This window comes from Salmo trutta, chromosome 39 (assembly GCF_901001165.1).
Source record: "Salmo trutta chromosome 39, fSalTru1.1, whole genome shotgun sequence".
In the NCBI taxonomy this organism is placed as follows: Eukaryota; Metazoa; Chordata; class Actinopteri; order Salmoniformes; family Salmonidae; genus Salmo; species Salmo trutta.
This window is the reverse complement of record NC_042995.1, coordinates 12,632,942-12,655,575: the sequence shown is the minus strand read 5'-3', so window position 1 is coordinate 12,655,575 and position 22,634 is coordinate 12,632,942. Positions and strand designations below refer to the sequence as shown.

Sequence of the window (22,634 nt, the reverse complement as noted above, 5' to 3'; positions counted from 1 at the left end):
CACTTCCTTTGCCTTCATCGTCAGCAGTGCGAGAGAGAACAAACTCTAATTGACGTCATGGAACTAGAAGCCTCTAATAAAAAGGTGTTGAAAGAACTAAATGTCTTGGCAAAAGTAGTGAAGTAATTTTATTTTGATGTATCTACAACGAGGGACACAGGAAATAAAACTGATGACTCAATGAAAAACCTAAAACAAATTACATTTATTGATGGAAGATTTCCCACCTTTTTCTCAATAAGCAACTTTTTAAATCAGTCTCTAAAGAAACTTTATTACAACATAAAGAAAACGTACAAATAGGAAACATTTTATTACTACACACGACATTTAGGAGCGGAAACTAGCCTATCAGGAAATACAAAGCAAACCCAGGAAGCAGTTCTTCACAATGTTTAATCCAGATTGGCATGATACTGTGTTGCCCCCTTAGATTATGGTCCCCCTGCTTTTGAAAAGAACCTGACTATAGCAATATTCCAACTAAATGGGATCATTTATATACACAGCACTGCAAGAGATAGGTCAGATTTCTTTCAGTTGGATCTTCAAATCAACGAGGCACCCAATCCAGAAGGGGTTAACAGAATTTAAAAACACAGGATCATTGTAATGGACTAAATGTTCTGAACTACTGGCATCAGGAAACAAGACTGCCTCGTCTTCAATACTGCTTTGTCACCAGAGAAAAACATGGTCTGCATCTCAGTCCAAAGTGGCTTCCTCTCCTGTCATCTCTTCTTTCACGTCAGTGCGGTATGAAAGGAGAGGAGACGAGGAGAGGACTCACCTTTAGACTATCGTGTTGGATACACCCAAGGAACAGAAACATGTTTCCTTATCCTCCGTCCCCTCCTCCTTTCAACCCTCCCAGAATGAAACAGTATTATACATCACCATAGAATCACAGAAATGACCAAAAATGTGACAACGTTGATTTTACATACAGGAGAGGCGTTTGCACCGGTGCAGAGTTTGACACCTCATGATCAGAAGGGAAGAACTAGGGCCAGGAGGTTTTCCTGAACAGGTCACATGGTCAGGGAACACAACTTGAAAAAGGTAGAGCCATAGAGAATGAGAGGCCTATAGTGGCCAAAATGCTGTTTTAGCATGGGCAGCGGCATTGAGGGCTTCCACCATATTAAAGTAGTCAAAGTAGTCAACTGGATGGGGATTCTTATGGGTTGTAGCCTCAACGGCACTGCCCATGCTGTCACAGATATAAAGATGAGTCCTCTATCGCTATGGGCAGAGCGGAAAGGTCAAATGAAGATCATGAGTAGGGCCATGAGTTTTTCCTGAGCACATGAAAAGACAAGGACCACAGGAGTTCGGTGGCACCTTAATTGGGGACGACAGGCTTGTGCTAATGGCTGGAGCAGAATCAGTGAGATGTAATCAGATACAGCAAACGTGGTTCCACGCTCCATTCCAGATATTATGAGCCATCCTCCCCTCAGCAGCCTCCACTGACAAGGGCGCACAAAAACAAGTCATAGCCCTAGTTATGTTAAGTAAATATATCTCAAATTTTAAAAAACAAACAGTTTCACAGTTTGTTTTCCAATTATTATCCTCTTCCAACAATAACAAACACTTTGCACTGGTGCAAACTAGGGCACATCCTAAATGGCACCCTATTCCCTATGTAGTGCACTACTTTTGGCTTCAGTAGTGCACAATATATAGGGAATTGGGTGCATTTCAGATTTGCCCTTAGTGAATATGGTAGAGAGGATGGTTCAGAGTTGAATCCATACAGCAGTATCTCAAAATACACCAAAGTCCCCCCCTTAACACTCTTCATATCATTAAGAACCTGCATTTTTACATCTTTTCTCAATTGAAATACAGAAGAAAAAAAATCCTGAATAGAAAACCTTATTTTCTTTTCATCTATCGTTACTAGAGACAGGAGATTTCCATTACAGCTTGACCTGACCAGGAAATAGTCTGGACTCTAACGTTACTTGTAATTCCTAAGTAATGATCCAATAAAGAGGGTTCCTCCTGGCCCTAGTTGTGTCGGGAGTTAAACAGTGAGGTACTGTAAAAACACACACCGTCTCTTTCAAACCCAGATGGTCTGAATCAACTCATTTCTCATCAGTCATTGGTTGTGACGGAAATATCAAAACATGTCATGATATCAAAATTCACTTTACAGTATTTACAACAAACCAAAAGACAGATGGAGACGTCACAAAAGTAGAGCGAGGTGGTTGGGGAGGGGGATGGCGTAGGTAGGCCGATTGGTTGGTTGGTTGTGTGTGTAAGGACAAATGTTGTCCTTTTGGGGGATCTTGACAGTCAGTTACCATGGCAATTGCCACACCGCCTACTGATTGGCTCAGCTCTGTTACAAGAGTCCTTTAAGCATCCAATCAGAATAATTTCACAGAAGGTCAGAACTGTCCTCTGGGTAAAAAAATACAATTAAAACAAAAACCAGACACTTCCAAGATGTCTTCCTCTAGGAGATGGATGCTGATTGGTGCAGAGTGATTCCGGGGTGTGCAGATAGAACAGGTTGACAATAAGTCTGTCTCAATGGAAAATTAAACATACAAATAAATACAACTGTGCATCCTCTGCATGTTCAGGGTCACTTAGTCTACTACAGAGAGAATGCCTTCAGGGGGATGGAGGGACATTACTATGGGAAATACAAATGAAAGAACCATGATGGACCAAGGTGCTGCCCTCTGACTGGGCAAAGAGGGGACAGTAGATTGTGTATATCCTGTGTATATCCTGTGGGGTTTTCCTTAAGGAGACTAGTGAAGGTTCACCATCCTGTGAAGTTACTAACAAAGAGGTCATCAGTGTGTGTGTGTGTGTGTGTGTGTGTGTGGTGTATGTCCTTTCAACAACAACTCCAGAAATTAAATCCTACATTTTAAAATAACCAGAATCATCATAACAATATTATTAATCATAACAATAAAATATTATAAAAGAATAGCAATAATACATTACATACAGAGTAATGGAAAACATCACAACACTTCTGTTTTTTAAATGTATACACAGAGTGAACGAGGGGGGATGGACGACACTTCCATGTCTACGTCTCAAATGACACCCTATTCCTCTAAAGTACATAGGGAAAAGGGGATCATTCGAGATTCGTTCCCTGTTCCACCCCTGTATCCATTAGAAACACAATCAAATCCATTAGAAACAATAAAAACATCAAAATAAAAGTGAATGCCAATGTAATGTTTGTCGAGCTTCCAGACAGCTACTGACAGAACCCTACCATGCTGTGTCCTGAAGGGTGTCCATGTTATCCAGTCTCTTCATCTTTCTTTCTCTCATCCCCTCTCTCATTGTCCAGACCCTGACAAGAAGTCTGAGAGGCAGGGGGCGGGGTTAGAGAGTAGGGACTTCCTGTGTCTCTGTTTCCTGTCTATGCCACAGACAGCGTCGGGAAGCTCCGCCTTCACTAGAGGCCCAGCATGCCCCAGGGATGTCCTAGAAGCCTGGGTAGCGGCGAGAGTTCCGAGGTGGGGGTGAGGTGAGGTGGGAAAGGCAGAATGAGTCCGATCCAAGGTGAGGGGTTGGAAAAATCCAGGTGGAAAGGTACAAAAAGAAAATAACCAAAAGAAAATACAAAAATAAAGAAATTAAAATTACACACTCATCGTCATGTTGGGTGAATACTGTGAAGAGAAAAAAGGAAGGGGGGGGGTAGACATGAGTGAAAAATGTAAACGCTACAACCTTACATACCAGGTCACCCACCCTGGTTCTTGTGGGGTCAAGGTACAAGGGTCAGGGGTCATCGGCCAGCAGTACTCACACTTTCACTTTGGAATGGGTTGAGAAAGTTTCCACCCATCTCTCCATCGTCCCGCGGCGTCCCGGGAGGGTTGCTCATACCCCCCATGTTGTTAGGAGAGTTCTGGATAGATAGAGAGTAAGATAACTCTACAAATATGTCATACCACAATTTATTTGCCCAGCAGCACCAAGACATGTCCCTTTGACTGTAAACCCTCTGTCGGTTTGAGAGATTCAAGTCAAATGTTGTAGAAAAGGGGATTTATATTCACCTTTGGCAACCCGTCCATGTCCCCAGAGCCTGAGAGACAATGAGAGAGAGATATGAGATTCAAAACAGTTAAATTCATGCACTGAACATTATGTCACCCTTACGACTGCATTATAACAGGTGTTCATAACCCTGTCACCCACCTAGTGAGCCGTTCATGTGGTGAGGTTCCATGGCTCCCATAGCTCCCATCGGTCCATCAGGCCCCGGGCCCATAGGGAACTGGGAGAGAAAACACACACACACAGAACATAAAGATGTCTCAGTGACTGGACCTGTAGTCTGGTTTTATTGCCCTATCTAATCAGCAGGGGGATAAAGTCCTACTGCGTTATAATGTATTGTGGTGTCACGCTGTGTGATGTCATGCGGTGGAATACGCCGTGTCATGTGACTCACGTTGGGTCTGTTTCCTCCTGGTCCTATAGGGTTCATCATAGTGTAGATGTTTTCACTGGAGTTGTTGGAGTCTGGGGGAGACAAACAATAGCACATTAGTCCACAGAGAGAGGCAACACACAGTGTCTAAATATAGTACTGGTGCAGGGGGGGGGGGCTTATTTAAGAGACGCACCACCTGGGCTGGGCATGATGGGAGTTCCGGGCGGCCCCCCTCCTCCTGGAGGACCCTGGGAAACAGATAGTTCAAAAGGTCAATAAGAACAGTGCAAACAATTTCCCATTTCCACAGCTAAGGAACAGTTTTATAACTGACGTGTTACTGAAAACACTGACGGTTGGCTACTCACCACATAGTGGCCTGGAGATGAGGAGGAGTATTGTATCTGTGATGAGAGAAGGGAAACTAGAGGTTAGGGGGTCATAGTTACCGCCAGGAGAGATTCTCATCTAAGCAGTAGTTCTTTCCTCCAGCAACAAGAGGGCAGTATAGTACCTTTTCAAGCCACCTGTTATATAATAACAATCCTTGTCATGAATAATCTAATCTATGACAAATTGAGCGAGGAGGAAACAACTTACTGAGTTAGCATTGGGACCAGGCCACGGCCCTCTACCACCAGGCCCCCTGAGAGACAGAGAGACTGTAAGCATAGGGAAACACTGCCATAAACCAAGAAAACAACAGTTCAACATTCATGATGTCGGGGGCCTTCGATATTCAATCATGAAGCTGGTGCTGCTATGGGATAGACTGTATTTCTCCCTGTGGAGGGAACACTTACATGTTCATCCCAGGCATAGGACCCCCCATGGAGTTAGGAGGAGGTCTCATACCCCCGTAGTTCTACATACAGAGAAGAGATACACAGTGTCAAAACTATAGAGAGAGAGTGTGAGTGTGTGCGTGTGTACGCGCACTTACCTGTGGACCCATGGGCCCCATTCCTCGTGGAGCGTTCATTCTCATTGGCCCGCCCATATTAGGATGTCCTATAGGAGAAAAGATGACAAGAACACAGTCTTAACACCACCACACTGGTAGTTAACATAAAGATACTATGTGATGGTCTAATGGATAATTCGATTCACTTAGCAAATGCTTTTATCCAATGAGACGGTCACCTCCACACCTAATCCACATATGGTCAGTCTGAACCTGGAAGGCAGGGTTTATGGCAACAGACTAAACTCTCCTCTAATCTCATTAACTGGGACCCCTGTTGGGTTAAATGGTAATCTCTAATCTGAATTTGTAATCTCAAGCCAAAACCCACACAGAAACCCACACAGAGACCCACACGTATCTTCTACCCAGATGACCCCTAGATCTGTAAGGTCCTGGGGGCACCGGCGTTTTCAGTGTGGCATGCCACTGAAAAACGGCAAGCTTACATAAACACAAGCATGAATAATGTCCGTGCTGGACACACACACACACACACACACCCACACACCCTACCTTGTGGTCTGGTGGGGTCCATGCTGTTTGGCAGGAGAGGCTGAGAACCAGGGATTCCCCCTGGAGGCTGAGGGAAACAGATGGACGAGAGAAAGGGTGATAGTGAGTATGGACCACCAGCACATACTTACCTGAAAGTACATGTTCAGCTGTATAGGTGAGTGTGTGGTCCATACCTGATTTGGCATTCGGAGAGAGGGGCGGGGTCCACCTGGAAACCGTGGCGACATGAAAGGCTGAGAGAGACAGAGAGAGAGTTTGTCATTCCAACTGAAAAGGAGCGGAGCAGACAGATGATGGACAGAGTGTGAATGGAGGATGAGGAGGAAGGGGGTGTGAACAACACAGAAAACTAAAACAACGCGCAGACACTCAAACAATGAGCAGGCTAATTAGTGAGGTATTTTACAGAGGAAGCTCGTCTTCAAGGATGTTGGCTTTGCTCTCCTCCCTTAGTCTTACATGCAGATCAGTGTGTGTGTGTTTTGTCTGTCCTGTGCACATGCTCAGTGTGTAGGTCCACAGTGGCTCATCTTTTGTTTTATTGATGAGGTGTTGGTGGAGTGTGTCTATGTGGAGGCTAAAGCTCCCTCCCTCCAGAACAGCTCCAATTATTTATCTCTCTGTGTGTGTGTGTGTGTGTTACCTGTCCGTGTGGTCCCATGCCGTGGGGGGGCTGTGCGTGGGGAGACTGCTGGGAGCCTGGCGGGCCCTGAGAGAAGAGAAGAGTGACATCAGAGAGAGGGAGGAGTTAACACAATTACACCTGCAGGACCAAGGGATGGGATGTGGCAGAGAAGCTAGGCAGTAGCCAATCAGAACACAGAGAGGAGGCCGTTTTTCCTAAGGGTGCCACCTAGGGTGTCTTCACCACTAGAGGGCAATGTTGACACAGCTAAAACACACAGCTCAGAAGGACAGCGGATCCAAGGAGCCTACAGCATGGTGACAGTCCATCCAACACTATTCAACATTAGGCATGCAACGAGACTGAGGAACTGCTTGAACTGCAGAGAATGTGCATGAACGACTTCAGGTTTGTTTTGTGAGTTGTGTGGGTCTTCTATTTTAAAAAATTATTCTTAGCGAACAAACACCAAAACACACACACAAGATAATAGCAACACAGGCATATTTGCAGCAAACAGCTCTTGCTAATGATGAGGCCACTTGTACAAAAAGGACAACACACACACACACACACACCCTCCTCCCTCACTTGTTATAAATAGCCCTTCCGTGCCTCTCCTCTCGCTCCCTCACTACTCTCGCCATCTCCCACTCTCACCTACTTCCTCCCTCCCATTATTTCATTCCAGCTCTCTCGCCCTCTCTCATTCGCTCGCTCTCTCTTTCCCTCTCTAGACAAACAATTAAGTGGTAGCCACAGAAACAAACACATTGAGGCCCATCTCTCTCCGTTCCACCTTATCGTCGTTGCTGCCAAATGCCAGGGCTGTCCATCACACTGTCTGGCCGTGTGTGTGTGTGCGTGCGTGCGTGCGTGCGTATATATATATATATAGATAGGTAGAGAGAGAGAGAGGGAGGTGAGGAGATGTAGGAAGAGAGGGAGGTGAGGAGATGTAGGAAGAGAGGGAGGTGAGGAGATGTAGGAAGAGAGGGAGGTGAGGAGATGTAGGAAGAGAGGGAGGTGAGGAGATGTAGGAAGAGAGGGAGGTGAGGAGATGTAGGAAGAGAGGGAGGTGAGGAGATGTGGGAAGAGAGGGAGGTGAGGAGATGTGGGAAGAGAGGGAGGTGAGGAGATGTAGGAAGAGAGGGAGGTGAGGAGATGTAGGAAGAGAGGGAGGTGAGGAGATGTAGGAAGAGAGGGAGGTGAGGAGATGTAGGAAGAGAGGGAGGTGAGGAGATGTGGGAAGAGAGGGAGGTGAGGAGATGTGGGAAGAGAGGGAGGTGAGGAGATGTGGGAAGAGAGGGAGGTGAGGAGATGTGGGAAGAGAGGGAGGTGAGGAGATGTGGGAAGAGAGGGAGGTGAGGAGATGTGGGAAGAGAGGGAGGTGAGGAGATGTGGGAAGAGAGGGAGGTGAGGAGATGTGGGAAGAGAGGGAGGGAATGAGAGGGAGGTGAGGAGATGTAGGAAGAGAGGGAGGTGAGGAGATGTAGGAAGAGAGGGAGGTGAGGAGATGTAGGAAGAGAGGGAGGTGAGGAGATGTAGGAAGAGAGGGAGGTGAGGAGATGTAGGAAGAGAGGGAGGTGAGGAGTGTGAGGAGATATAGGAAGAGTGAATAAAGTAATAGATGGTGAAGATGGAAGAGTGGAGGGAGGGATGACAACAAGAGGGAGTTTTACCATGCGTAAAGTGAGGGGCGAGGGAGGTCGATAAAGAGAGGGATGAATAGAGGTGTATTACCTGGAAGAATCCAGGTGGCATGGGTCCTCCTGGCATGCCATCATTAGGAGGCATGTTCCCCATCACAGGACTGGGGGCTGCTGCCGCACTCTGCAACACACACACGTTAAAAGATGAAGCACACAATCACACACACTAATAGACGCGCGCACACACACACACACACACACACACACACACACTCCACCCTAAACCCTGGCCTTTCCACTTTCTGTTAAACTGACCCCCCCCTTGTCTTTATACATGTATGCTAATTCTGCCCATGAACAGGCCCAATGTTGTCCCTGGGGACAACATTGGGTCTCCCTCCATCTCACTCTCTCTCTCTCCCTCTCTCTCTCCCTCTCTCTTTTCCCTCCTCATTCCCCTTAAACCCCTCTCCATCCCCAAACATCTGTACTCCTCCTCTTTCTCACATCTCTCCCCTCCCTCCCCCACGGCCCCAACCCTCCCACGGCCCCAACCCTCCCACGGCCCCAACCCTCCCACGGCCCCAACCCTCCCACGGCCCCAACCTCCCAACCCTCACACGGCCCCAACCTCCCACGACCCAACCTCCCAACCCTCCCACGGCCCCAACCCTCCCACGGCCCCAACCCTCCCACGGCCCCAACCCTCCCAACCCTCCCACGGCCCCAACCCTCCCACGGCCTCAACCCTCACACGGCCCAACCTCCCAACCCTCCCACGGCCCCAACCCTCCCACGGCCCCAACTCTCCCACGGCCCCAACCCTCCCACGGCCCCAACCCTCCCACGGCCCCAACCCTCACACGACCCAACCTCCCAACCCTCCCACGGCCCCAACCCTCCCACGGCCCCAACCCTCCCACGGCCCCAACCCTCCCACGGCCCCAACCCTCACACGGCCCCAACCTCCCAACCCTCACCTGCCTCAGTTCTTCCCCGTTGCTCTCACTTCCTTTTGCTCACTCCTTCTCCCTCTCCCCCTCTCTCATCTCTTGCAGTAGCTAGTCGAAGCTGTTGCTATGGAAACGAGTCCTTTGCTCCCTGTCCCTCTAGCATCCCCCTCTCAGAGAGAGAGAGAGAAGAGGGAGGTAGGGGAGAGAGACCGAGAGAGACAGAGTAACGAGTTTTCAGTAACAATCTCTAACCAGGCCCTAGCCACTTGTGTGGATATGAAATAATTGGATAGATATAGGCAATATGGTGAGAACTCCACCTATCATATTAGAGGGCAAGGTTCATATAGAAATACCATTAACCAGGCTACTGGCATCATGCTTGACATATTGACAGAACACAGACAAATCCTAAATCCTACACGTCAATGACAAATAACTGTACATCAATACAGTTACATGGCTGACTATCACTCACCCACACAAACAGAAATACATGTCAACACACACCATCCCACACACAGTGACAGGAAGCCCCACAGGGGAAGGTTCATGTCTGGCTCAGCCTATAGGAATCCACCACCATGAATAATTCATCAACAAATCAAAACTGATGATTTGATTGGGCGATGTGGCTCACTGATACTGAATGGAATTGATCCATCCAGCCCCCGCCCGCCCACACACAAATTAACAGATCAATGGTGCTCAACACATTATTGACCTTTTCCCTTGTACCTTTTCAATGGTAAGACACAAACAAACACTGGAAGATGGAGAGAGGGAGAGAAAGAAGAGAAAATAGGAAATAAAGGGGGAGAGAAGAGTGGTAATCTCCCCCAAAGAGAGATGAGAGAGTGAAGGGGGCAAAATGAGAGAGGGAAGACGGCAAAGAGAAAGTTACAGGAAAACAAAATCATTTGTTTTCTATGAACTTAGAAAACAGCATGTCTGAATCCACAGACAAACACACAGACGACAGAGAGGCACCCTGCCAGAACGCTAGACATGGATATAGACACAGACACACAGACAGACAGAGATGCACCCTGCCAGAACGGTAGACATGGATATAGACACAGACACACAGACAGACAGAGATGCACCCTGCCAGAATGGTAGACATGGATATAGACACAGACAGAGAGGCACCCTGCCAGAATGCTAGACATGGATATAGACACAGACACACAGACAGAGAGATGCACCCTGCCAGAATGGTAGACATGGATATAGACACAGACAGAGAGGCACCCTGCCAGAATGCTAGACATGGATATAGACACAGACAGAGAGGCACCCTGCCAGAATGCTAGACATGGATATAGACACAGACAGAGAGGCACCCTGCCAGAATGCTAGACATGGATATAGACACACACCTTGTGTGTTTGAGTGCCCATCTGGTCCTCAAGACTGGCAAACTGGCACTTCACTCAAACAGTTGCCAGCCAAGGCAGACAAAACAGAACACACAAAGCATGCACACACACACACAGTTAACCAGCTCTCTCTGGCACTGAGGATGTGAAAGCCCCCCTTGCTCTGGGCCGGATGCCAGGGCTGCAACACACACATACACACACCTGGCTTAGCCCCGGCCCAGTGCTGGGATTACTGGATTAAGACCTCTATTCCATTATCTCCACACACTGACGATAGCAACACACACACACACACACACACACACACACACACCTAGGCCAAGGGAAGAGGCGGGACAAAGACGCACCCACACTTGGGCCTGTCACTCACGTAATCATGGAAGGCCTTGGCCTCGCTGGAGTGTTCGCAGTTCTCCCGTCTGTCCGGCGCAGCGCAATACAAATCCCAGAATACACTGCAACGGGAAATAGAGGAAGAGGGTTCATGTCAGGGAGCACCCGATGAGCCAATAGAGGCGGTAAAGAGGTCAATCGAAAGCCACCAAAGCAATAGAATTGCCATGGAAACACATGAAGGACCGTGGGGGAAAGATCCTGACTCCTCATTGCCCCCCAGCAAAATGATCCTACATTTAGGCTATTGTTTACATGTGTATTTCACACTATGTTGAGGTAGAAATCGCAATATAATGCTTGTATAGATGTCAGCCCCAACACATGTTCATGTCATCGTTACAAATCAATTGCATTATATAGTTAAAAACAACTGACCACCACCAATTTCTGTATGCTAGTTATGCTAACCAGCTTATACGAACGGGAGCTAACATTTAGCAGCCACTTCTAAACCGTCCACATGTTACGCGGCGAAAACAGCAAAATATATCCAAATCGGACTTAGGTAACCACATTGTGTGCCTGTTACAGTAGATAAATGTCCACTTTGTTAGAACGACCAACCTGGTCAATGGAACGCCTGCATTCCACCAACTCCACATCTATGTACAGTACATCAGTTATTCACCATACTACTCTCACTTGCCATCTATCACACTCTGACATGTGCTCTCTCTCTCACACACGTACAGTTGAAGTCGGAAGTTTACACCTTAGCCAAATACATTTAAACTACATTTTTCACAATTCCTGACATTTAATCCTAGTAAAAAATTCCATCTTAGGTCATTTAGGATCACCACTTTATTTTAAGAACGTGAAATGTCAGAATAATAGTAGAGAATGATTTATTTCCGCTTTTATTTCTTTCATCACATTCCCAGTGGGTCAGAAGTTTACAATTACTCAATTTGTATTTGGTAGCATTGCCTTTAAATTGTTTAACTTGGGTCAAACGTTTCAGGTAGCCTTCCACAAGCTCCCACAATAAGTTGGGTGAATTTTGGCCCATTCCTTCTGACAGAGCTGGTGTAACTGAGTCAGGTTTGTAGGCCTCCCCCCACAACATGATGCTGCCACCCCCGTGCCTCACGGTTGGGATGGTGTTCTTCGGCTTGTAAGCCTCCCCCTTTTTCCTCCAAACGTATCTAAGGTCATTACGGCCAAACAGTTCTATTTTTGTTTCATCGGACCAGAGGACATTTCTCCAAAAAGTACAATCTTTGTCCCCATGTGCATTTGCAAACCGTAGTCTGGCATTTTTATGGCGGTTTTGGAGCAGTGGCTTCCTCCTTGCTGAGCGGCCTTTCAGGTTATGTCGATATTGGACTCGTTTTACTGTGGATATAGATACATTTGTACCCGTTTCCTCCAGCATCTTCACAAGGTCCTTTGCTGTTGTTCTGGGATTGATTTGCACTTTTCGCACCAAAGTAGGTTCATCTCTAGGAGACAGAACACGTCTCCTTCCTGAGAGGTATGATGGCTGCGTGGTCCCATGGTGTTTATACTTGTGTACTATTGTTTGTACAGATGAACATGGTACCTTCAGGCGTTTGGAAATTGCTCCCAAGGATGGACCAGACTTGTGGAGGTCTACAATTTGTTTTCTGAGGTCTTGGCTGATTACTTTTGATTTTCCCATGATGTCAAGCAAAGAGGCGCTGAGTTTGAAGGTAGGCCTGAAATACATCCACAGGTACACCTCCAATAGGCTAATTGAAATCATTTGAGTCAATCAGAAGCTTCTAAAGCCATGACATAATTTTCTGGAATTTTCCAAGCTGTTTAAAGGCACAGTCAACTTAGTGTATGTAAACTTCTGACCCACTGGAATTGTGATACAGTGAATTATAAGTGAAATAATCTGTCTGTAAACAATTGATGGAAAAATTACTTGTGTCATGTACAAAGTAGATGTCCTAAACAACTTGCCAAAACTATAGTTTGTTAACAAGAAATGTGAGGAATGGTTGAAAAACGAGTATTAATGACTGCAACCTAAGTGCATGTAAACTTCCGACTTCAACTGTATGCATCTGAATGTAAATGGTACGGAGTGGTAATATTCTAATGGAATACACAAACGTGTGAACACAAGAAGATGCGCAGGGCCGAGATACTCACCACCACCATGAGTGTAGGAATCCAGGAGGCTCCCCTAACGTAATATTCTTTTCCCATCGTATCTGAAAGAGAGAAGGCAACATCAGGTCTAGTTCTAAACTCAGCAGGAGAGGAGACGGTCAGGGTGGGTGTGTGTCTAGAGGACGTGTGAAACTCATTCCACTGAGGGCTGAGCGTCTGCGGGTTTTCACGCCTCCTTTGTACTTGAATGATGAATTAAGGTCATTGATTAGTAAAGAACTCCCCTCACCTGGTTGTCTAGGTCATAATTGAAAGGAAAAACCAAAAACCCACAGACACTTGGCCCTCCTTGGAATGAGTTTGACACCCCTGGCCAAGAGGTTAAGAACACATAATCAGTCTGTCTCAGCCAGTCAACGCTGTCCCTCTTTCTTGACCACGCTCTCTCTCCCGCTCTCCTCCTTTCCCTACCTCTCAGTCAATGCCCTCTGAGATAGTTCCACCTCGTTCTACAACACCGTCCTTCCCCCTCGCTCTCTCGGTCTCCCTTCCTCTACCACTGCCTCCATCTTGGCTACCGCTACCTGTCCACATCTCTACCTCATTCTCACTCTTTTTTCCTCTCAGTTAGTCTCTACCTTTCACCTACTGTCTCACTCTAGTCCCTTACTGGGAAGGAGCAAAGTCGGACAGAAAAGTGTGTGCGTCTTACCTCTGACAAGAAGGTCTGTGCAGACTTCTGTGCTCCTACATGCAGCAGGTACTCATATACGTACAGCGCTAACCTGCAACAGAGAACAGGACATTGCATTAGCAAAATTATAGAAAAAGCCATAGGAGTTAGCATTAGCAAAGATCTGGATGAGGATTATACAAACCTACTAGAACAACAAGGCTGACCGTGTGAGCAGGGCCAGCTCCAGGCATAGGCGGTCGCTTAGGGCCCCAGGCCGCTAGGTTGTTTTTGGGAACTCAGTCAGAGTCTTAACTTACTGTTGCGAGTTAGAATAGTAGAATACACAAGGTGCAAGTTCAAAATTTGGTTGTGCATCAGCAATTTCAGCTAACAATTGTTTTATTTATTTACCAATCTAGCGAGCCATCTAAATATGTAGTAATCATGGCCAAATACCGACCAGGTATGTTCCTAGGGTCCCCAATTGATTTTGTTAGTCTGTCACTCAGATATCATTAAAACCCTTTCCAGCCGGAGCTTTCTAATTTCGTAATAACAGTTAAACAATGGTTTAAAGCCTTAATAACACTGCTGTCCAATCACCAAATGTATTGCTGTAAACTGCCATTTACACATGACAACATGAGCTACAAATAGATAGAATTGGTTTAGGGATTTATGGGCGGGACTTTTTTTTTACTTCAATGAAAGGTCATGGAGCAAATCCTCCATTTGCCTCAGTGCCCTGGTAGATGACTGGAAGGAGAGTGGATCGAGTGCTATTTTGACAGTGAAAACCACCATGTGGAGCAGATGAGGAAAGAAAGTTCCTACTCACTCTGTTTCTGAATTTTTTTGGGCCATTTCTTTCTAGCTGGCAAAACAAGTGAGCTAGATTTTCTGTGTACTGTCAATAACATAGCCAAGTATGTCGCTGATATGGGCTAGTAAAAAAAAAAAGATATATATATATATATATATATATATATATTTTTTAAATAAATCGGCAGGTAGAATAGCGGTTAAGAGCGTTGGGCCAGTAACCAAAAGGTTGCTGGTTCGAATCCCTGAGCTGACTACGTGAAAAAATAATCTGTTGATATGCCCTTGAGCAAGGCACTTAACCCTAACTGCTCCTGTAAGTCACTCTGGATAAGAGTGTCTGCTAAATGACTCAAATGTCAATTAAACCAGATTGACCACTGTGCTCACACTGGTTTCACTTCACTTGCAGTGAAATGAAACCAGATTGACCACTGTGCTCACACTTGTTTCACTTCACTTGCCAGATCAGGCTGGTTTAGGGAGGTTAAGGAAATACAGTATGCTTGATGCCTGTCCCCCTGCCCCCACAGGTCTAAGACACTCCCCAGCGTTGCTCCCCGGCCTCCCAACGCCCCTCCCCAGACCGCTTCCACCCTTGCCTCTCCCCTCTTATCCCCCCACTGGCCTTGCTTCCTAGTCCTACCAGACACCGGCTGCATACCAGCTTCCAGGTCCACCGCAGCTACTCTGAGATAGCCGACTCCTCTGCCCACCAGAGGCCCCCACCTTGGCTCCTCCATGACTCGTGTATGTTCCTCACCCTTGTATGTTGTCCTTTCCTTTTCCCATATATCCTGCCTACCAGCCTGCCTACCTGTTTGAGTCATGACTCACATGGCCTTGGACATGTAAAGGACATGTAAAGACTAAAATAATGTTGGGCTTTTAAATTGTTCCCGTTCTGATTCCTCACGTGATAGGCCTAGTGTAATGAATATACAGAAGAAATTGAAGGTGTAAAAGGCAATAAATTGGCATTATATGCCTTTATCATATTAAGTCATTCCAAATACATTTTCATGACAATATCTCTAAGATGGTTGTATTTAATGTTATGGCTATGATGGTAATATTTTATTTTTATTACAGGTTTGAATGAGACAATGTACTCCCTAATGTTATTCTTTCAAAAAGGTTATTGAATTATTATTATTATTATTATTATTATTATTATTATTATTACTTGTTTAGGACTTTCCTTATCATATGTCAGACTAAATACTATTTGTAATTCTTTTTTTTCAGATGTGTTGAATATACTATGCAGATAAGTGTCTGTTCAAGGAACATTCCATATATATAAAAAGTTAAATACCATTGGTCACTAAAACAACTAACTTGTTCACAGTAAAAAGGTATTTCTATTCTGATTTCAGATTTTCAATCCTTACAAAACAAGAGACTGAATATGCTCTAAGTTTTTCTAGATCTTCATTAGAAAGTGTTGTAAATTGCCGTTATTTGGGGGGGAAAAGCATAGATTTTTTCTTATAAGATACAGTTTCACAGGTGTTCTTTCTTGACTGATTGTCATTTGAAAGGGCAGTTTCTCAGCTTTCAAAATAGGTATCATGTTTTCATTATACTCATTAACGCACGCCGAGGTCATGATCCAGTAAGAAGTGGAACATTCTGCTCAGGCTGGAAAGGGTTAACATGGCATAAGTCATAAAGTGTAGAACTGCTGTAAATTTGCTTCAAAAGCTACAATATGTAACTTTTTGGGCGACCCGACAAAAGTCATAGAAATGTGAGTTACAGATTCTATGTGCACTATTTCTATGCTTCCCATTTAAGTTTTGTTTTTGTACACCAGCTTCAAACAACAAAGCAAAATATTTTTGGTTATGGAAACAATTTCACAGCGGTTTAGATGGTACAATGATTCTCTACACTATACTTGCTTTTTTTGTCAAACGGAAATTAGGCGAACTATTCGAATTTTAAGAGAAATTTCTGCATAGTGCCTCTTTAAAACTTCAAACATTTCACCCCATAGCAAAATGGGTAGAATTGCAAGAAAGTAACAGTAAAACTTTTTTTCTACCACATGGCAAAATGTGTAGAATGGCATGAAATTTGTAATAAAATTGCTAAAATGTTCTCTTCAAAATATGTAGAACTTCAGAAAAATGGCTTTACAAATGCAGCATTCTCTACACCACATGGGTAAGTGTGTCCGCTCAAGTGTTTTGCCCGTGAGGTGGGGGGCCCCCCAATCAAATCTCGCTTAAGGCCCCCCAATAGGCTAGAGCTGGCCCTGCGTGTGTCAGACTGGGTTAAAATACTATTTCAAATATCTGAATTACTTCACATTTCAATTAAATATTCAGATACTTGTCTTTTCAAATAACAAAAATTAGTTGAATATTTGAATGCTGTGGGGAAATACATTTGGAAGGTATTGGCATGTATTGGAAAATATGTTTAAATTCAATCACTTTTTGACCCCCCCCCAATCAAAACTTTCCATACATATTTGACCATGACCTAAATGGTCAGAAAGTGACTTCTTACACCTGAATACCAAAACATCCAGGAGATTAAGGTGCTCAAAGTTGACCCATTTTCCATACCACGAGACAACCATGTCGTCATCACTGGAAAAGATAAATGGTTGAGTTTGATATATTATTTTCTTTAACATACAGGGTTGTCAAACTATTTTATAATTTCATGATTTAAAAAAAATACAATTATATTCGCATATGTTGTAGCTTAAACTTTTCATCCTCTGAGGTTTGTGTTGTGCCTGCCATCAGTTGAGACGCAACAGCTCGTGAATACAATAGAAGTAGTTGAGTCGACCCATATTTGAAAATACACAGAAAAGAAGTACTTAAATAACAAAATCCACATGCATTTGAACCCAGGTCTGATGTGTGTGTAGTCGTAAGGGCTGTCTCACAGGACAGGATCATAAATAGCTGAGGGGTGTTCCCACCCTGTGATCACACAGATAAAACAACTGGTAAGACAGGACACACACACTGCCAGAGAAGAGTACGAATCCTCTTAAGAGCAGGAGGTAATTGTGAGTTTGCAGCTCTTCAGACAGGCGAGCCTGTGATTTATGAGCCAGGACGTCAGAGGTAGTGGTTCACACACACACACACACACACACACACGAAAGTCACTTAGCTCTTTGAGACTACTGGTTTAGTGTGGGTCTCTCGGCACACACACACACACAAGCACACACACCTTAGTCAGTGCTGTAGGGGTAAAAAAATGTTTTAAAAACAGGTGGGCAAACTGATCGACGGTCACGTGGAATAAAGTAACCCTGCCTATACTTTCAATGCATTTTTCCCCAAAAAGTGGGGAAATGTAGCCAGGACACCAGGGTTAACACCCCTTCTCTTATGCTACGTGCCATGAGATCTTTTAGTGGCCACAGCCAGGACACTTAACATCCCACCAGAAAGACGGCACTCTACATAGGGATACCGTCCCCATTCACTGCCCTGGGGCATTGGAATTATGTTGTTGTTGTTTTGACCAGAGGAAAGAGTGCCTCTGCTTAGCTTCAGAGGCAAGCCAGAAGTGGGATGCATGGTGGGTAAACTGCCTTTACCCTCCACTACACCACTGACTTTAGCTAGTGTAGGTCTAGTCTCTCACATACACACCATGTCTTCTCCTGGCCATTTACAGAAGGCTATGGTTAACAGAAACTTCTGATCTCCCCCACAAGGGCACTGATGAAATGTTTGTGTGTGATGAGAGGCCTGTCTGTGTGTGTGCACGGGGTGGGGGGCTATGTGCACCTGGTCTGCTGCATTATTTAAGCTCACTCATTGACAGGAAAATAGTTTCTTGAGCTGCAACACTGGGGAGACATTTTGATGGGAAGGTAGTGTCTCTGCGCACACAGACAATTCTTCAGTCAGCAAAGGGACAGCTCACTCCTCCCTCAGTCCCTTTCTCGCTCACACAAACTTCCCCCCTGATGTTCGCCACCAGTACACCTGACAGCGGCTGCAGACAAAACCCCTCTTTAAACATGGATAAGCCTGCCCACCGACGCTCTCTCCTTCTCACAGACCGAAAAACACACACATTGCTCTAGCTCAGAGCGACCGCACACACACACACCACTCCGACTCACAGCACAGAGCAACCGCTTCAGTCAAACACTCAATAATTCAACACAGAAGAGGACTTGGAAGAGAGGAAGGGAGAACTGAGCATTGGAGAGGAGGGGAAGAAAGGAGAGGAGACAGGAGGAGAGGGAAGGGAGGTAAGGAGGCAGAAGAATAGAGAGACAGAGGGGAGGAAAATCAACAAAAGTTTGCCTTCTGAGCAAAGCTATGGTCTGACCAGAGCTCAAGTGCTGAGGTTGATTCATAAAATCAGTTAGGCTAGATTGTAGAGATTAACATACTCATATCAAGCACAGCAGCAGCACAAAGGAGCAGACAAATGTTTTGACAAAATCTAAGGGACAAGGCTTAGAACAGTTTTTATTGAAATATGGACTTTAGTGTGTGGGGAAAAGCATGGGCAAATAATGAGGTATCGGCTTTGTTGACATTTGGAAAGACACAGGACAAAAAGAGCCATCTACATCTTGTCAGTAAAGTTCAAATAAATCAGTACGAATAGCCTAGTAGTTGTGTTGTTCACGGTGCATCATTTTGAGTATCTGGTTCTGCAGATTATAACAACAACAAAAATAAATCTCTTTACAAACCAAATAACACATGTTGAGAGACAAACATGTTTAGGAACTAAACATAAATGCAACACAGTAGCACTAGGTGGATAAAATAACGTTTGTCGTACTAGCTGCCAGTTCCTACATCAGCGGAACAGCATCCCTCACGGACAAAACGGCACCCGTAGCTAGCAGACAAAGGGATAGGTAAGCTACCGCTATCTGAGCTAGCACACTACCTAGAGTTTAACTCAACTATTCGGCTAAATGCTTAGCATAGTGGCCAATTTTAAAATGACAGAAAACCTAGTTTTATAAAGTACACGTATTTTACTCTTTAATAAGAGCTAAACAAACGGTTTGAACACAAAGTTGTCATACTTGCCGCTAGCTAGCTCCTAGCCTACCTAGCAGTAACTCGCGTATGAAGGAACACATTCATACAACGTAGAGTGAGTTCGAATAGTTACTTTTTGGAACGTTGGACACTACTTTGTTACATTGAAACAAAACCGGTTACATTGGTTTCAACTTTGTAAAAGCTATCAATCGGCTACGTTATTTCACCTTAAACTAATCCCAGGCTTCCTGAAACACACAAGCATCTTCACGAATGCATTGTTCCCAATACCCAGAGAGGTAGGGATTCTCTTTTCCACTCAATTCTAAAATGCAACATATTGCACAAACAGTTTTAAAACAAACGAATTTGCCAATGTTGTTTAATATCGCCAATGTCATACATTAAGTTAGTAATATACTGTACCGGATGAGAATGAAACTAGTAGGGATGGATACCTTAGTAGTAAGCTAACGTTAGCTAGGCTAGCAATCAACCCCTAATAACTGCTTGCTTGTTAGGGCTACAAGACTTCCCCGATGCAAGAAAACAACCTGAAAAACAAAGAACCAAAACTACGAAGAGAGAGCATATCGTATCCTAATCTGCACCCTCTCTATGACAACAAGCAAGGTGGTGTATGTGAGCGTCGGAGATAACAGTAGATATCCTAGCATTAGTGTCTCTAGCTAGTGTTTTTGTGACATTGTACTATTCCCACTTACTTTTCTCTTGCTTGGTTATCTGAGGGCACAACAGCACCTTTCCCCTTGGCGTACATCCTTGAAGCTGGTTTCGATACTTTTTATTCAGTCCGGTTCCGACACCTGTCAAAGAAAGCGACCACTTACGATCTCCATAGCTACACAGCAGTAGTGTTCTCTCTCTCTCACTGTGCCCCGGTGTCTTTTTTTTCTAGCAGGCTACATCCATCCTCAACATTGCCGATCCGAACAGGGGCTGCTGCCGTCGCGGGGAGCTTGAAACCGTCTGTTGGTGATCGTTTTTTTTTTTTTTTGTCGCTGTTCCAGGGTTTTACTAACGCTCCCCCTGTTATAGAATGGTGGGGGCTTCTTAAAGGAATAGATACCTTTTTTTGTTTTTTTGCCAAACTAAATTATGATAGACTGGTCAGTGTTCTTCATTCCTGTGCCTGGAGACCCACATGGGTGTGTGCAGGGTTTTGATATAGCACAGCACTAACATACCTCTTTTAACAGTACCCTACTGTGCCCACATGTAGCTGTATGCTCTGTAAGGTATGTTCCGGACAGGAATGGTATATAACAGCTCTGTGTGTCCTGTTTAGATATAGTTCTATGGCTGTGTTTACACAGGAAGCCAAATTCTGATCATTTTGCCACTAATTGGTCTTTTTACCAATCACATCAGATCTATTTCAGAGCTGATCTGTTTGGTGAAAGGACCAATTTAGTGGAGAAAACAGATCAGAATTGGGCTGCCTGTCTAAACACAGCCCATGTGTCGTGTGAGGGAATTATTCATAAAATGTGTACATGTATACCAAGTATGAAGATGAGGGATGTGTGTGTGTCCTGTCCCTTTAAGAATGTATGTGAGTGCCTTGCAGTGCAGTGGCTGGGTGTGTGTGTGTGTGTGTGTGTGTGTGTGTGTGTGTGTGTGTGTGTGCAGGAGCGGGAAGGACACACTGACTGCATGCGTGTGTGCGCATGCATGTGTCATTCTTGGGGTTAGCCACCTCCACTGTTTTCTATAGGACACACATAAGCAAACACATTGTCCAAAAAAGGGGGAAAGAGAAGAGAGAGTGCAGAGCTAGGACAAACAAACACAGTCTAGCTAGGCAGACCTGTCAGTGTGCTTGTGTTGCTCCAATAGGGAAGAGAGTGAGGGAGAGTGTGTTTGTATCTACTCAGCTCTAGACCACAAACTCTATCACTGTCTCATCATAGCATCAGTATCGATTGGTCTGAGCCCACATACCTCTCAGAACACACACACTATTGAGCGTGTGTGCCTGTGTGTGTGTGTATATTTTCTGATAGGGTAGGATGAGTCGTTAGGGTAATTATAAATCAACTCCACTCCTGGAATTCAGAGGTATTCACCCTAATGTACACACGCACACACACTCCAAACAGGTTGTGTTCAATCGAGCCAGACCTCTATTTTCAATCACTCCATAAGAGGACCTCTCAGAACATTACATTCACATATTTCATTGCTAATTGAATGAGGCCGTTTGACTCACCAATTAGGCTGTTTGTTGGATTTCTGGATCAGTACTCACTGGATTCCTATAGATGGCTTAAAGACTTGGGCCCCGTTTCAATGCTGTAGTAAGAAAGGAGGAGGTTACTGGAACATGGCTCTGACATGAGTGTGTCAATACCACAACCTAGCTAGTAGAGAGTGTGGTGGTTTCAGTAGTAGCATATTTAATCAATGTGGTTAACTATTTTGCTTATCACACTACCTGATAGTTCTACTATCTCTCAGAATAGAAGTTAGAACTTTAACTACAGATCTAGGATCAGGTTACCCGACCTCACATTCTAATCATAACCATTAACAGGACTGAACAAGTGTCTGACCTGGGACCAGCTAGGCTGCGTTTACACATGCAGCCCAATTCAGATTATTTTTCCACTAATTGGTCTTTTGAGCAATCAGAAGAGCTCTTTTGCAAATAATTGGGCAGAAGATCAGAATTGGCCTGCCTGTGTAAACACAGCCTTAGACTTAAGGAAAATGTCTACCTGCTCCTGTATCTCTCGAATCTCTGTTCTATCTCTATAGAAATGTAATCTCTCTAAAGATCATACTGCCTGGTTTCTCTATGCCCCTATTTTTGTCTGAGGGGAAAACCACAGACAACCACTGCCTCTGTATGACGCTGCCTCTCCTTGCTTTTTCAGACTCTTTTTATCTCCTCTTCTTTCCTCTCCCCTTGTCTCCCATTCATTAATTCTTCCACCCATCTTCTCCATCCTCCCCACTCCTTGTGCAAGCTGCAAACAGGTATATCAGTTGTAGGTGTTTTGCAACAATGTGTACCTGGACTGTATTTACACCCTGCCTGCTCATGCTAATTACTCATAAATGATTACCTCCTAATTACCATGTAA

At 44.8% G+C, this 22,634-nt stretch overlaps 1 protein-coding gene and 1 long non-coding RNA gene across 4 annotated transcripts; one reads left to right on the top strand and one right to left on the bottom strand.

The window, feature by feature from the left end:
- Window positions 1-117: 117 nt before the first annotated feature.
- On the bottom strand, window positions 118-20,711 carry LOC115179800 (single-stranded DNA-binding protein 3). Of its 3 annotated transcripts, none has more exons than XM_029741590.1 (18): window positions 20,250-20,711; window positions 13,736-13,808; window positions 13,063-13,124; window positions 10,910-10,994; window positions 8,293-8,382; window positions 6,568-6,633; window positions 6,098-6,157; window positions 5,922-5,988; window positions 5,385-5,452; window positions 5,245-5,306; window positions 5,042-5,087; window positions 4,810-4,845; window positions 4,638-4,689; window positions 4,460-4,530; window positions 4,204-4,282; window positions 4,062-4,090; window positions 3,809-3,910; window positions 118-3,488 (listed from the first exon to the last, which is right to left on the bottom strand). In XM_029741590.1, exons 1-18 carry the CDS (start codon window positions 20,303-20,305, stop codon window positions 3,333-3,335), a joined length of 1,260 nt encoding a protein of 419 aa, XP_029597450.1. In that variant the 5' UTR covers window positions 20,306-20,711; the 3' UTR covers window positions 118-3,332. The 3 variants fall into 3 exon arrangements, with proteins under 3 accessions (XP_029597450.1, XP_029597449.1, XP_029597452.1); XM_029741589.1 differs by having other exon boundaries at window positions 4,635-4,689; window positions 20,250-20,708; XM_029741592.1 differs by having other exon boundaries at window positions 3,397-3,668; window positions 4,635-4,689; window positions 20,250-20,705.
- LOC115179801 (uncharacterized) lies at window positions 19,029-21,294 on the top strand. Its single transcript, XR_003872999.1, has 2 exons — window positions 19,029-19,823; window positions 20,046-21,294. It is a non-coding gene; the product is annotated as an uncharacterized LOC115179801 (long non-coding RNA).
- The last annotated feature ends 1,340 nt before the right edge of the window (window positions 21,295-22,634 follow it).

Coding starts and splice junctions, on each gene's coding strand:
- LOC115179800 (XM_029741589.1), bottom strand. CDS start 20,305: ATGTACGCCAAGGGGAAAGGTGCTGTTGTGCCCTCAGATAACCAAGCA. Junction 5,088..5,244: donor CCTATGCCTGGGATGAACAT/GTAAGTGTTCCC, acceptor TCTGTCTCTCAG/GGGGCCTGGTGGTAGAGGGC. Junction 3,911..4,061: donor ACATGGACGGGTTGCCAAAG/GTGAATATAAAT, acceptor CTATCTATCCAG/AACTCTCCTAACAACATGGG.